This window comes from Artibeus jamaicensis, unplaced genomic scaffold (assembly GCF_021234435.1).
Source record: "Artibeus jamaicensis isolate MK-2021 breed Jamaican fruit bat unplaced genomic scaffold, CSHL_Jam_final contig_851, whole genome shotgun sequence".
Lineage (NCBI taxonomy): Eukaryota > Metazoa > Chordata > Mammalia > Chiroptera > Phyllostomidae > Artibeus > Artibeus jamaicensis.
Window position 1 is genome coordinate 8535576 of NW_026521986.1, and position 15637 is coordinate 8551212.

A 15637-nucleotide genomic window follows, 5' to 3' on the forward strand; every position below is an offset into this window, starting at 1 on the left:
ATCGAACAAGATCAATACTGTTCTATGCCCCTGGCCTCTACACTGCATTGCTGCCCAGGCTCAGGACTTGCAAGCCCTTGCACGACCCTGAGGGTGAGTGGCTCCTTAAAATTTGTACCCCAGATGCCTCTCCTGCTTCACCATAGTCCCAGTCCTTATTGCTCCTCTTGTACCTTTTCCTGGTGGGTCACCAGGGATCAGAACTAAAGGGCTGCTTTGGAAGCTTTTTGTACTTGAATGTAGAAAACGGAGGTCCAGTTCCTTTAGGAAATCTGTTGAACAACTTGCCTACCTTTCTAGAAAAAAATATAGAATGTAATGACACTGGTTTTCCACTTAGTGGTAGGTCCTTTTTCAAAGTCAATCTAAGCAATATCTAGGCTGGGCAACATCTATGGCCACGTGGGAAGGCTTGTTTCTCTCAAAGCTAAGTGTCCTAAGGCTTGTGTGGCAGGTCGCAACTGCAATATGATATCATTCATGAGAGCAAAAGAGCTTGTTAATTGGGACTTTAATTTTAAGTAAAGAACTTGGATTAAATAAGGCTTTGCTACTGTTTCAGGCAAGTCTTCCTTTTAAACTGCTTCATCTGTTCAACAGTGTATGAAGGAGAAATGGGGAATAAAGAAGGCAGGCAGAAAGTGCGCTTTGAGAAGGCTTACGAAGAGTGACTTACCAAGAACTAACAGAAATACTGACGGCCAAAGACAATGCCGGGAATTCTGAGGCCAGTTCCTAATCCCGTTTCAGAGGAAGGAGGATGTTCTTGCGGTTCTTGAGATGGTTTCACAAGGACCAAGGTTCCTATGGGACTATTCTCATAGGGGGCTCCACACCTCATCAAGAAAGGGGAGGCGTGTTCCTGCAGCCCATCATCTCCTTGGGGCAAACAGCACTGATTTGGAGGGGACCTGCTAGACTCCCCATTTTGACAGATTCCACCTAGATAAACCTTGTGCTGAAAGAAACTTGGGCAAGATTGTCTTAAGAGGAAACCTTGCCCAGTGACTCCATCGCAAACTCACCGCGCTCTTGCTGGGGGTCCTTGGCTGGCACCTTCTGTAAGAGCTTGAGAACATCTTCCTCCCTGAGGGCTGGAAGGCTTGTGAGGTGATGGAGAGAGTACAGCACTGAGTGGCTGTCTCCACCATGTAAATGACACAAGAGATCTCTCTTTGGTATGGGGTTGCTGAAAGGGAAAGACGGGAAAATGGAAGGAGAGGCAGTTTACGTAACTGCTCTGAGAAAGACCAAACTCGATTCCCTCTTGCTCTTCCCCTCTGGCCCATAACGCTGCAGGTTTCACTTCCCCAAGCACTAAATTTCAGTTGGTTTGGGATACAGCAGAGCAATTATTTGCCCTCAGGGAAGTACATCCATCAAGTTAGCTCTTCTTGTTCAGAAAGGACCTTTTTGGTCAGTTAAGCCTGTGGATTAAGCTTCCCAATTTCTCTACTCTTCTCAGCTAAGAAGCGACACAAGCTTCTCTAGTTGGAGTCAGGGCCTCTCACTGCTTCCCACTCTGCCCGCCCTACTTCAGGAAGTGCTGCTGAAGTGGGTGAAGAACAAAACAGGAACCTGGACCTGGGGAGAACCTAAGTCCTCAGGGATGCCCGGCTCAATCACAGCTCAACAGGCAGTTACTGAATGAAAGTGAGACCCAGATAACACACGGCTAAGAATGAGGGCCACCTTTACTGTGTCACTTTGGGTATGACATTTAACACCCCTGGGCTGCAGTTGCCCCACCTTTAAAATTAGGATAATATTGGTATCCACCTCATAGGATGATTGTGCAGCTTAGTGAATCGACCATGTAAGAAGCTTGGAGCTATGACTTGCATAAGTGCCCAGGAAATTGTAAGCTATTGTTCTTTCATGTCATCCTTGAATTATCCTCTAGTTACAACCTCATGGCTATGGTGAAGGTAATTATTACTATGTTTTTTTCCTGGTTTAACAGTTGGAATAATTATTTGTTGCTGGTCAATAATGTCAACTCAAAACATTTGTGTGGAAGATGGCTTGAAATGGTCACGTGTAGTAGTGCACGGGGTCAAGTGTGCCGAATGGTGGGAAGGGCGCTGGCCACACTGGGCTGTACCTGCTCTGCTGTACACACCACTCCAGGACCTCCAGGTGAGCCCACAGCCCATCACAAGCATCCCTGAGGAGCTTGTCACAACTTTGGTCCTGTGTGGACACAGAAGAAAGAGATGGTGATGAAGGCATTTGGGGTCAGAGATTACAATGAGCTTCAGGACCCTACATTCTGCCCTAACCCAAAGTCCCACCGCACTCACTGTTGAGAAGCTCAGGCTGCAGAGCGAGTTACCTGGGTCCTGTGGAGTATCTGCAGCAACTTCTTGGCTGACTCAAGGCTCTGGCAGTGTGTCCAGCCCAGGAGCACAAGCAGTCGACTGAGAGGCCTGAATTCTCTATCTAGCAGGCAGCCAAGACTTGAGAAGTCTTCCTCTTTCAACAGTGTTAGCGCTGTCACCTGTAAGTCAGAGGAGGCTGCTGTTGGCACTTGTGTGGACTTGCTGCTCATCAGGTTAAGAAGCTTTTTGGCATAAAAGGGAGATTTCTGACAATGACAGAGTGGCCAGCTGAGTAAAAAAGGTCCACAGAAAACACTAGACTATAAGCTCATTGAAGGCAGGGACTGACTCCTGCTGTAATCCCAGCTCCTAGCACAGTAGAAGGCACAGAGGATGAAGTTAATAAATATCTGTGGAATTAGTCTGAAGCTCAGTTGCAGTCTGGAAGGAGAAGGTTAGAGTCATTAAATCCGCGTGAGCTAGGCGACATACTGCTACCACTGTCTTATCTATCTTGCACCCTCCAGAGAGCCTATAAGTACCAAACATTTTAGTTCTTGCCAAAGGACAAATATAAAATGGCTACAGTTCTAATTATAAGATACTGGTTCTGAAAAACTTCTGTCCCCTGGGACTAAGGGATGGACAGAACCAAATGCCTCCCACGAATTAGACTTCTTTGTGTTGGATGAGTGGGAGAGAAATGGGAAATTAAAAAGCCTGTAAAGAGTCCCTAGGTACTTTGGTGATGGAAAACAGTTATGTTTGACCTACCAGGATCTGCTCAAGGAAGTGCTTGCCGCTGCTCAGGCAGTAGAAACAGGCCAGTTTCCAAGCCTCGGCTGGGTCGGGATGGGAGAACAAGACCAGCATTGCTCGCTCAGGATCTAGATGATTCGGTGAGACTGAAAAATCAAACCAGACAAGTTACTGGGGAACTGGAGCTCCAAAGCGCATTTGAAAAACCAACCGATAGAGTTCACTCTTTTTAAAGAACTTACAGCAGGTATCCCATACTTCTATATTAAAGACTCTTTCCTTCTCTCATTAGCCTCTGAAAAGGTCTTTGCTACTATTGCTATTACTTTATATGTTTTTTCTCCATCACTCCATCTTAGACTACAAAATTGGTGCTTTTACAAAAGAAGATCTCCCTATTTTTTGCTTAGCCTTTCCCATTAACCTTCCTGAGCAACATGAAAAGAACTCCAGAGGTTGGGCATACTGGAATTATCAGCACACCAGGAGAAGCAGCAAAGGGAACACACCTTTTCCCGACAAGGTGGCCTTTGGTGGCTTTTCTGCAGCCTTCTCTGCACAGGTCTGGCAGTACAGGAACAGCAGGCTCCGCCCAGCCTTGTGCAGCAGGCAGTTGAGCAGCCGGTGCTCCTGCAGGGGGCTCCCTTCCATCCTGCAGGCCTCCAGGAGTTCCTCACACAGGACACGCAGCTCAACCCCGAGAGACTCCGCAGGGCATCGAAGAGTCCCCAGGGCTCTGTAGATGGCCTCTACTCCCCCAGGAGGCCCAGTGGCAGAGTCCTGCATAGCTCTCAGGGCCTTTCGAAGGAAGTCCACCAGTGCCTTCTGCAGAGGCCGGCCACACAGGCCGGTGCCATCGTCTTCCCTAAGCAGAAGCTCCAGCAGGGCCTGTGCTGGCTGGGAGGCCTGGCTCAGAAGATCCAAGAGCACAGAGACGGCTTCTGAACTGAGCCGAAGGGTCCAGCCCTCTGGCCTCCGATTTCTGTCAAGCACAGGGTCCGCAGAGTCGGTGTCTTGGGATAAAGCCTCATATAGCTCCTAAATAGAGGATGGAGGGGCGTAAGGCGAGCACATCTAGGATGTTATCACCTGTGTGCCTTTCTGTTCTCCTATTTTCAGTACATGAGTGTATGTATTTCTTAGTAACAGTAGCAAACACTTTTGTAGTAGTTACTATGCACCATGCCCTTCACAGAAAAATCAAATCAATCCTTACAACCACCTTAAGAGGGAGACACTACTATTATCCCCATTTTACAAATGAGAAGATTGAGGCACAGAGATTTCCTCAGTTGCCCAAGGCTTCTGTGCTCAAGCAAGTCCCTCCTTACTGCCTCCAAAGCGCACACTGTCACTCTAAATCAAGGACTGCAAACTCACAAACCAAGCGCTAACAACAGGCATGTGAGCTTATGCCTGACGCAAGGCATTTACATTCAATTTTTAAAAGAACATTACACACCAGTTTTAATTCCTGATCTAAATCCTAGCCATGCTTTAAGGTACAGACCTTTCCTCATCCCTCTATAAAACCTTCAATACCTCCAACCATACAACTCCCCCTTTTATTTGGCTTTCAGTATACTCCCAATTAGTACCCTATGGTTTATAATTGTCTCACGAGTCTATTAGTCCATTAGACTAAGCCCTTAGAGGCAAGAACCTCTTTGCCTGTAATCTGCGTGCAGAGTGGGGCAGAGAGAAAAAGGGGGTGCTTTAGTTCCCCGCCTATGATAGGTGCTCAGGGGTGCTTCTTCATTAACTGCTTCCAATATGGTCACAGAACTGTGACTCCTTGACTTAATATAAGTGAAAGTATGTACCTTAAATCCCACTGCTAATATGTCTTTATTAGCAGATGATAGAGTGATGAAGAAAATAAGTACTGAGCCTCAGAGCATACCTCAGGCACTGAAGTACAGATCTAGTTAGGACTTAGTTTGAATCTGGCCCCTTAAGCTTGCTGTGCGAATTAACTCTAACATATTCAATGTCCGTGTTACAGAAGGAATATTCAATGAATACTAGTCCTTTCTCCCCTTACATTCCCTAACATATACTGGTGAGAAATTCAGACACCTAGTTTAAGCCCAAATTATGTATTTCTTTTACACGAAATGAAAAACATTTAATCCACAGCTATACTTAACTAGTTCTGGACAATCCACCTCTAAGAATTCTAAAATCAGGTAAGTTTATCCTAATTCTAACATTCCCTTGCGGGATCTCTATCTAGCCTGGTCTGGCCAACCCTGTGGGGACCCATCTCTGCTGGACCTCTGGAAACTGAAGTGGCTGAGTAACTGTGACCTGGGGCAGATGGCTCCAGGGCCTTCTCTCACCTTGAGGATATCCTCTGGAATGTTACCTTGGAGGTCTTCTGACAGTAAAAGAAACTCTAGCTTTCTCCGGAAAACAGCTGGGAGTAACTTCTAGAAAAATCGTTAGAAGGAAACACAGTGATTAGCATGCTTTGGTTAACAAATTGTAAGTAAATATTCTCTCCACTTACTTTTTTTTTTTTTTGGCTGCAAAAAATTTTTATTTTAGCCCTGGCTGGTGTGGCTTAGTGGATTGAGTGCGGGCTGTGAACCAAAGGGTCGAGGTTCCATTCCCAGTCAGGGCACATGCCTCGGTTGCGGGTCAGGTCCCCAGTGGGGGCCATATGAGAGGCAACCACACACTGATGTTTCTCTCCCTCTCTTTCTCCCTCCCTTCCCCTCTCTCTAAAAAAATATATATATATAATATTGAAAAAGATTTATTTTATATAGCATCAGCCATAAATTTTTGTTATTAGTTATTGCATAAATGCTGCCGCACGCCATTATCCAAGTGGCATGGTCATTTTACGTCCACAACTCACTTTGTATTTACAGAATTTTCATGATTTACATAAGCACAGCCACCAGTGAAGGTTTAACTCTGAGACGCACTCTATCTGCCATAATGTCGGAGGTTTTGCACATAGCAATGTAGAAGAGATGTATTTTTAATCACCTTTTCATTTGAGTCACCTTATGTAAAGAAATAAACCAATAACTTCTTGAGGTTCTAAGTCTCTAGAGGAGATTTTCCAGTGTGGTCACACAAATGGTTAAACAGTAAGGTTGTCAGAAACAGCTTCCACGTCCACATCCTCTTGGCGTTTCTGTGCCCCTTTGTCTTCTCGCCACTTTCTTTGCGTGGAAAGGGGCCAGATGAGATATATGTTTTGATTGACTTCTTTGATGTCCTGAGCTTTCCGTATTCATTTTTCTTCAGCTGCTCATTATAACTTTAGCTTGACATTTCTGTTTGATTTCTTCGACTCTCTTCACTGCATCAACCATTTTATTTCATAGCTCTTGCTAGTATTTCACAGGTTCATTTCTAAGTTTTTCAAATTCAAATGAACTGTCTACTGTAAACTCTTCATCAGCTACTTTACAGACTTCTTTAGTCCACCTGACTTTGTGAGGATTGTGCTTCTCTTTACAATTTTTATGAGCCTTAGATCTACAGAACCACAACACCCTGCTATCGTTGTGGACAAACGTGATGCCGTGGCGGGGTACATGGGCCCGAAATGGAAAGAACACTTCTTGATGTCTCCAGCTACTTATTTCTGCTGTTTCTCTAAGATAACCGTTAAATTCCTAGGAAAGTTTTGAGATACTTTCCTTTAAAAACAAAAACAGCTGAGGTTGGATGCATACCTTTCTTTTTAAAATTATTTTATTTAATTTTATTTCTTGGAGAGAGGGAAAGAAACATGAATATGTGATTGCTTCTCACATGGCCCCAAGTGGGGACCTGGCCCACAACCCAGGCATGTGCCTTAACTGGGAATGGAACTGTGACCCTTTGGTTCACAGCTGGTGATCAATCCACTGAGCTACACCAGCCAGGGCCTTTTCTTAAATACTAACACTTAAATCCCACACTGATCAGCCTCAGATTCAAGTATTGCTAATGTCATGTAACTTTTTCTGTCATTTGAAGCCTTTTCCCAAAAATCTCCCCTGCAGTGACCAAAAATACCCAGTTATGAGTAAGCCTGGAAGGGTGTGGACGACATCATCCTCTTTTGGTCCAAATCCTGGATTTTGGTATTTATTATAAGTTGGAAAACAAAAGTAAACAGGCAAGAGCTAATGTTTATCAAACACGTCTTACGTACCAGGTGCTACGTGTATATTTTTGCATATTTTTAAAAATATCATTTAATCTCTAAATCACAGAAACCTGTGGCTTAAGAAGATATTTTTAAAAATAATCTTTACTAAAAATGAAATAGTTAGAAAGTACTTTCCAATTATTTCAACCATGGAAAGGAAAAAGTGATCCCAATGTTTGCTAATGAGACACATCTGGGCGAAGACTAGAGTATAAAGGAGGAAAGAGCCTCTCTTCGTACCTCTCGTTTCCCAACTACTTCCCATTACCTGGTTCTCAAAAGCAAAATTAAAATCTGCCTTTCTCAGGACACTTGTACAAAGAGAGACATTTTGACAAACACGTTTTAAATCAGAGACACCTGTAAATTGTGTAGCTGGTTAAAGCCTCCAGAAGCTGGGTTTTATTGAAAGGTCCCTTAGTTCAAGGCAAGAAATACCTACAGGATTGTGTGTGTGTGTGAGGGAAGTTCACAACACAAGATCCAATGCTCCTCTGTTTGAAGCAGCAGGGCAGCGAACATTTCTGTGATTTAATCTTGGCACACATATTTACACACGTAGAGATACTCGTTACAAGATAAAAAGGCAGAAGGCAAAAGTGGATGAAGAAAAGGGAAAATGGAATCACCGTTTCAACTAATAATGAAAAAGGAAGCTTCTGGCACAAGGTGGGACACTGGAAAAGGCCAGGAAGCCAGCAAGTCTCCAGAAGATGAAAGCCACTCCAGGACAATGACTGGCCTTGTAGAAGTGCTCTGAGAATTCACTTGAAATCTTAGTCCTTGTATAAAGTTTTAAAATTCTCTGAGGTCCTTGTTTAAAGTTTAAAACAGTCCCACAACCGTTTAAACAACTGAGGCATTGGACCAAATGATCTTCGCTGCTGGCAAAAACAAGAACAACTCTTAGTCTGCGCTAAGGGATCAGGGAAGTAAAATCCACCTCCTGATGGGGTTGAGCAACTGTCCACAAAATAAGCAACCAGTCAGCCATTAAGTAATCAAATACCCTTCAGCGAGGAAAAAATTCATCTGGTTTGATAAATTCCATGTCTGTCCTGAAAATATCCTGAGTCAGTAACAATAAAACATTTATGCTTTTTCTCTTTGAAGATACTATTAAATGTTTTAGCTCAAGTTTTGCTCTTTCAAATCTGAAATTATAGCTAATTCTTAATCATCCTGGGATATTTTTCAATTTTGCTTCTCTTCCTTTCCTCCTAGTCTTTAAGGCTTGGATAAGAAATACATTTAGATTAGTGATATCTGTTACTTTTTGACAGCTCCGTGGAGGAGGGCAGGTGTTGAGCACAACTGGAACTAAAGACAAAATGACTTCTGATGACTGAGTGAGGTTAAAGAAGAAAAGCAGGCTCAATTATAGGAATTTACACAATGGAATTTATGGTTTCTTTCTTTTAAATCCATGAAGGCTTAAAAGAAACTGATATTGGGGTGGAAAAAGCAGAGGAATGGGAACTCAAAGTCAGAAGATCTTGGTTCCGGCTCTCGTTTTGTCGGCTTTATGGTGTGACCTTAGGCCAGTCATCTCCCTTCTGGGTCAGGGGTTCCTCGCTTCAATTTTAAAGTCTGAGATTTAACACGAAACTGCCTCAGACAAATACCTTTAATGCACATCGATTTCTGATAACTATCACATACTTCCAAAAAAGGCTTTCCAATTTTTCTTTTGAGAAAAAGCACTTCCTTACAAGTTTGCTTTCAGTATTAATTTGCTTACTTTGTTTTTATATTTGGTACATCATTCAATTCATGTGAGTTACTAAATTATTAGAGGTTGAAATCTATAAGATTTTATTGTACTGGACGAGTTAAAATATGGTTTTTGGAAGAACAACCAAGTTTCAGCTCAGTCCACTCTCCATTACTTCAGTATTATGAGGCTCATACTTCATTCCCTGACTTGTCACTTTCGTGGTGTCCTGCAATGTTCTGCTCGGGCACAACTCTCATAACGGCATTTAACAAAATGGTATCACTTCACACGGTATTACATGCTAATGAATGAGAGGGAAATTAATGAATCAATTTAGGTAAGAAGACAGCAGTAATAATTTAAGCCATTCTCACTCTCACCATGGAGAGAGGATATGAAAACCTCATAATAAGTGAAGTACCAGACAGAAGGGAAATCTCATAACTACTTTCAAGTTGTTCTCAGTCTCGGGCTCAGGAGAAAAAATGTGAAATAGAAACCTACTTACCTTTTCCTGGGCAAACCATTTTTCCAGTACGAGAAGCCAGACCCAGGCTAATCTTTGAGGGTTGATGTCCTGTCCACATCTGAAAAATGTAAAAAGAAAAGAATTTCTAGACAAAGAATTTCCACTGGCTTTTTCTCTTTTGTTGTCCAAGATTCAGATTTCGTTGCTTAGTCTATTTTAAACCCCAAAAGGCAAGACAATCAATCAAACGAGAACCAGAATACAGCTAGCAGCTTTCATAAAAAAGATCATAATCCTAACTCTAGCTCCCTATCTATTCTTTAGTATTTTTAAACACTTAATGTTACATAGAAAACCATAAAAGTAAAGCCATCAAAAGTGTATTCTTGAAAACAGAAACTGAATCAAGCAGTCTTAAAGAAAAAAAGGAACTTGACAAAAATTTATTTTTAACTCTATATGAAAAAAAGGGTTATAGGAATTTGTAAGTTTTTCTTTGATGTTATTAATTTAAATTAGATAGTAACGGGCTAGAATCCAAGTTTAAGGGGACAAATAAAGGAAGAAAGAGTCACCTAAGTCTCCACTACATTCAGGGGGCAGGAGTAGGTTTACACTTGCGAGGACACAAAAGAGCTTATTCTTGTATTATTAATTAATTATTTTATTACTTTCCGCATGAACAATTGTAAACCTACTTTTGCCCCACCCTGTATATACTAATACAGTCCTTAACAATATAATATAAAGTAAGGAAAAGTGAGGGGTAGGATGTACAGTACATTTAGTTCCTACACCACTAGTTATCAGCACTGCTGGAAGAATTTCATTAAAAATTTAGGTAGAGAACAGTGGTTGTCAAGGGTCAAGGTGGGGTCAAAATACAAAGAGTGAGGGAATTCTTTTGTGGTGATGAAACAGTGTGTATCCATCTTGATTACAGTGGTAGTTACATGAATCTACACAGGAGTTAAATTGCACAGAACTATGCATAAAAATGAATGCACATTAAAAAATGCATTCTAGCTAACAGTAATTATCAACATTAATTTCTTGGTTTTGCTATTGTACTATACCTATTATAAGATGTCACAATTGGGGGAAACTATCAAGCAGGTAGTTTTTGTATTATTGTTGCATGTCTTGTGAGTCTTACAATTATTTCAAAATAAAAAGCTTTAAGGGAATTTACTTCCATTTCTTTGAAGTGAACTCACTTTAATTTCACAGGCAAGATGAGAGCAGGGTTTGCTTTTTTGGAGGCAAAGAAAATGCTTTTCAATGCAGCCCCACCTACTTTAATGAAAATAGACAAGAAATGGTGGTTTCAGGCACAATTTGCTGGCCAGGCTTAAACACAGTTTCGAATGCTAATTTAAAGCCAATACTGATTAAGGACCAGGCATGTATTACAGAGGTAAAATTTTAGAGCATGTAAAATACGCTCTTCCTCTGCTAATTCTTCAGAGGGTAGTTGAGTGAGGCACAGTGACCAGAGCCCAAAGATTGAACCTTGTGTCTCCCCCACAGTGACTGCCTGGCAGTAAGAGACATCTCTTACCTCAGTTGATTTGGACACACTACCAGCGCCTGGAGTATATCCTCCACCTTCTTTGGGATGTCCCCTTGTGCCTCATGTAGCTGAGGTACACATGCCTGTGCCAGCTCCCACTCTCCTCTTCGAAGGCACTCACAGAAAAATCCAAAAAGCTCCTTCTGGGAAGCAGTTTCCTCTTTTCCAAATGGATGATGCATTTTCCCAGCACAGAGTGCAGGGAGATAGAAAAAGATGAGTTACGCAGAACACATTGCCAATTTTCTCATTCCTGGAGCATCTCCTATAAAAAATAAACACCAGAGTAAGAAGAAATAAAAGGAGCCGTGTTTAGATAAATAGTAACTACTAGCCTGACTGGGAAAGGGGGAACTTACTTTGCTAGTTATCATTGTAAGATTGATTTGACATGCTACTGTCTTCTTTTGAGAAGTTCTACCTTTCCCCAAGGGGTGGATCTCATCTCTACAAGCATCCAATATTCGTTTAGCATTAACGGTCATATTAGCTCAGGACACAGAACCATAACTCCACTTTCGTATTCCCTCCTAAACTTTAAACGCAGTCCCGCTCCAAATCCCCAGGTGGTCGCCTCCTTAAGGACCAGAAATTCAGCAGGAACCTCCCTAGTTTGAGCCTTCCCTTAAGGCAGAGAGCTGAGGATCTGTAGAGGAATCTGTCTCAGAACTGGAGGGCAGTGAGAGTTGGGGCACAAGGGTGTTCCCTACAGGGGTCTTGAAGAGCCTTCTCTGGGGTGCCTTACACTCACCTGGTCCCGGTGCCCAGAGAAATAATGCTTCGAGCGCAGCCATGTTTGAGACGAGTCAGGTGACAGATCCATTCCCTGGGTTGCGGTGGCGGGGGGTGAGGGGTGGGGGGGCGGGAGGAGTTGACGGTGACAACGGTAATTCCTATTGGTCAATGGAGGAAAGATGCAAATAAGGTGCCATATTTGTTTGGGTCACGTGAGGCCACCTCAAGGGACCGGAGGAAGCTAGTTCGCTCCAAGATTGTAAATCAGCTACCTTCAAAGGAACATCCTTTTCAGTTTTGACTGCTCCTCTACTTGACACCTTTCGTTCTGCGTTCCGCGGAGCAGGTGGCAGTAATAGCTATGTTCCTTGATTTTGTTTTTCCGCTTTCTTTTTTCTTTAGAGTTGGAAGTCAGCGTTTACTGAGTTCCAGCCAGTGTTAGTGCTTTGCCAGGCCTTGGGCAGGATACCCAGAGAGAGATCTGAATCCACTTCTATAGCTGAATCCACTTTCAAGCTGTTTAAAAGAGCTTGAGCTCTTTTTAAATCTCAGAACCCTGCGTTCTGAATTCGCATTTTCTTCTATTTAACTCGATTCATTAATTTGCTCATTTATCCGACAATTGTTAATTGAGTGGTGTGCTAGCCTTTAGAACTTGAGTAAGTTGTGGTCCCTGTCCTCAAGGAGCTCAGAAGTCTAGTGAGGGGTGCCAATCAATACTTAGGATAAAGTACGCTAAATTATAAGATACAGGTATGCACAGGAGAGATAAGAGCAAAGAATGAGCACAACTTTTTTGCATACATAATAATCTGAAACGGAGAAAGTAAAGTTTGAGTAGTTTTATTCAGCATTTCCCAAGACATTTTGCCATCAAAGGGTGACGAAGAAAACAAGCCAAAACAACCCAAAACAACCCAAAAGCTTCTTCCAAAACCACTCCTACCATAGGTGAATTCTCATATTTCCAGAAAACTAAAATGGTCTCTCTGATCCATTAAACAATTTTTAAATGTAGTGACAAAATAAAGTTAAAGGAAAACTTCAAGCAAGTTTTCTTTTGGCTTCATAGACTCCTTATTGACGTTCCTCTAACCCATTTTGATAATCACTAGATGGAGAAACTGGGATTTATAGCTTTATTATAAAGGGCGAACTACAAATCCCAGCAAGCCGCGGAGCCGGCCTGGCTTTTCCGGCTTCTGATTGGATATTTCACCGGGAGGCGACCCAACCAGCGTTTTGATTGTTGCTTTGCAGCGCTTTCCGCGGGGAACTTAGTGATGGGTGGAGGAAACTTTGAAAATTGGATGCTGCAGACTCGGTACTGGAAAGTTTCATCTTGGGGGTAGATGTGGGGAAGTGGGGTGCGTGCATTATTTTCTGCTCTCTCTCTCCGGGCCCGTGGTATTGATAGTGGGGCAGCTGAGAGTCTTTCTTGGGTTCAGGGCACGCCCCCTTAAGTCCGTGGGGGTCTTAATCCGAGCCCTGCCACGGATCTGTGGGCTTCCTGTCTTTGAGGGGTTGCAAGGAAGCTGCTCCTTGTTGAAAATGCTCTTTTTAGGGGGTTTCGAGGTAATGTTTCGCCTCTTGATACTCCTCTCCTCCTCTTTCACTTCCGGGCAGTTTGGTATCTAGGCAGGGAAACCCATGATTGGGGGAAGTTTAGGGTCTGCCCGCTTTGAGGTTTTGTTGCAGGAAAGGTGGATAATAGCGTGAAATTAGGAGTCAGATCCCTGGATTCGAATGCGGATTCCATCATATGCTAGCTATTAGACTGAGAAAGTTTTCGACTCAGTGCCTCCGTATCTTTAATCTGTAAAAGGAGTAAAACATCCTAAGGGCTTGGAACAATGTATGGGACCTAATAAGGGCTCAATGGATATTAGCTATTATTGTTACTTCACAATTTTCATTGAATATCTAAAATAGGATTTTCTTTCTTTTCATGATGAGGCGGAGAGGATTCATTCTCCAGGGTTGAGTATCATCCCTCACTCCCCATTCACATGAGCATGTGTACACACACACAGAGCAGGAACTTACAGTCTGGTGGAAGAATCAAACATTAAAGCCATAATAATAGTTAATCATTGGGCAGATATGTACAAAGTGATGAGAACGTTGTAGAAGAAGAGACTGAGTTTGGATAAAGCTTTGTGAAGGAAAGTCAGGGAGGCAGGATGGCGCTTGCCTGACCTACCAATATACTGTTGGGGCTGGAGAGCAGTAGAGTGGGCAGCTAATGATGTTTTGCCCAGTGAATTGATAATGATAATGATTTTTAACCTTGAGCATTATGTGAAACCCTTTAACCTTCATTACATTCCTGTGGAGTGGGTATTTGAATTACTGTTGTTTTACAGATGAAGAAACTGTAGGATAGTGGGAGGTACAGTAACTTGGCTAAAAAAGTCAGAATCTGGAACTTGTAGTCTGATGTAGGAATGAGAGGGAAATGAGGAACCAGTTTATGAAGGGTCTTAATCCTAGGAAGTGTGGAATATATCCTGTAGTCCAGTGGTTCCACGGGCAGTTTTAAAGGATGAAGGTGACAAGATGGGAGCAACTTTTTAAGAAGCTCAGTCTGGCAGGCTTATGGCACTGGCCTGATGTTTGCAGGCCAGTGTTGTGCTGCTTCCTGTCTATAGCGCCTTTAAATACTGACAGTACTTATTGCATGATGAGTTATTTTTGTATATATTGCTTCTCTTCTTTTGAGGATATGTTTATTGATTTTTTAGAGAAAGGAAGAGAGAGGAGAGAGAGATATCAATGTGAGAGAGAAACACTGATGAGTTGTTCTCGGTGCACTCTCTGACCAGGGATTGAACCTGCATCCTAGGTATGTGCCCTGACCAGGAATCGAAACCGTCACTTTTTGGGTGTACAGGAGGATGCTCCAACCATCTGAGCCACTGGCCAGGGCTTTATACACCACTTTTTATCTTTTACTGTGAGTTGCCAAAGGGGAAGAAATGTACTTAAATGATTCTTTAAAAATACTAAATTTATTGAAAGTGAGAAACATCGATTTATTGTTCCATGTATTTATGTGTTCATTGGTTGTGTCTTGTACATGCCCTGATCAGGGATTGAACCTACAACCTTGGCTTATCAGGACAATGCCTTAACCAACAGACCTACCAGGCCAGTGTTTTAAATGATTCTTGTACCCCAGAACTTAGCACTTGTACGCCAGATCTTAGCACAGTACGTGCTTAAGAAGCCCCCGCAGAAGGAGTAAATGAATAGATTTTTTTTTTTGGTGAGGCAGGGAGTGACCACATATCTACAAAAGTCCAGGCAAATGCTGGGAGTGGCCCTAATAAAGGCAGAGATAGCAGAGTTGGTCTTTATTAAAGTCCAGGCAGTTTGGGGTTGATAGGTCTCCTTTTTCATTGCATTTACCAGTCTAAATGGTGTCATTCCCTGGAACTACCTGATCTGTAAAGACACTAGGCAATGACATAGGACATGCCGCTCAGTAAACTTCCTACTGGGGAAACAAATCAATACTGAGTCATTCCCATTAAGAGAAATGAGAGGGATGTATTCCGTGTTTGTGGGAGGGGTGTGTGTGTGTGTGTGTGTGTGTGTAAGAGAGAGATAGAGGTTTGATCTGATGCACAGAGATACTCAGCCTGATTCAGAGAATTTAGATGTTAAATAGAAATTTGGATCATGATATTAGAAATAAGTATCAACATTCTCAGTATATATTTTTTCAAATTTTTACTTTTCTGATTATATTGCTTTATCCCCTAGAACAAGGAAGAGTTCCTGTTTCTACCTTATCCAGGGGATATTTTGCTGTCTCAATGAGATACAAAACCTATCCTTTGCGGACATTAATAAGGGAATCATGGTGATTCTATTCTAGCTCCCTGTAGGCAATTATTTT

General features: G+C 42.5%; 2 protein-coding genes and 1 pseudogene across 9 annotated transcripts in view; 1 reads left to right on the forward strand and 2 right to left on the reverse strand.

Annotated features, from left to right (window-relative positions):
* The window catches only part of ZFYVE26 (zinc finger FYVE-type containing 26), a 61345-nt gene extending 49510 nt beyond the window's left edge, over window positions 1–11835 (reverse strand). For both annotated transcript variants that reach the window (XM_037125903.2, XM_037125902.2), the window contains exons 1-9: window positions 11750–11835; window positions 10987–11263; window positions 9465–9543; window positions 5423–5512; window positions 3590–4118; window positions 3096–3226; window positions 2336–2500; window positions 2105–2193; window positions 1026–1189 (exon numbers count right to left, since the gene is read on the reverse strand). In XM_037125903.2, coding sequence (XP_036981798.2) covers window positions 1026–1189; window positions 2105–2193; window positions 2336–2500; window positions 3096–3226; window positions 3590–4118; window positions 5423–5512; window positions 9465–9543; window positions 10987–11180 — 1441 coding nt within the window. In that variant the 5' untranslated portion in view covers window positions 11181–11263; window positions 11750–11835. The remainder of the gene's footprint in view (window positions 1–1025; window positions 1190–2104; window positions 2194–2335; window positions 2501–3095; window positions 3227–3589; window positions 4119–5422; window positions 5513–9464; window positions 9544–10986; window positions 11264–11749) is intronic.
* Window positions 6178–9213, reverse strand: LOC119034787 (probable ribosome biogenesis protein RLP24; annotated as a pseudogene).
* Window positions 11836–12999: 1164 nt separating the features above from the next.
* Window positions 13000–15637, forward strand: part of RAD51B (RAD51 paralog B) — a 512857-nt gene continuing 510219 nt past the window's right edge. For all 7 annotated transcript variants that reach the window (XM_053673262.1, XM_037125885.2, XM_037125882.2 and 4 more), the window contains exon 1: window positions 13000–13057. The gene's annotated coding sequence lies outside the window, so the exon portion shown is untranslated. The remainder of the gene's footprint in view (window positions 13058–15637) is intronic.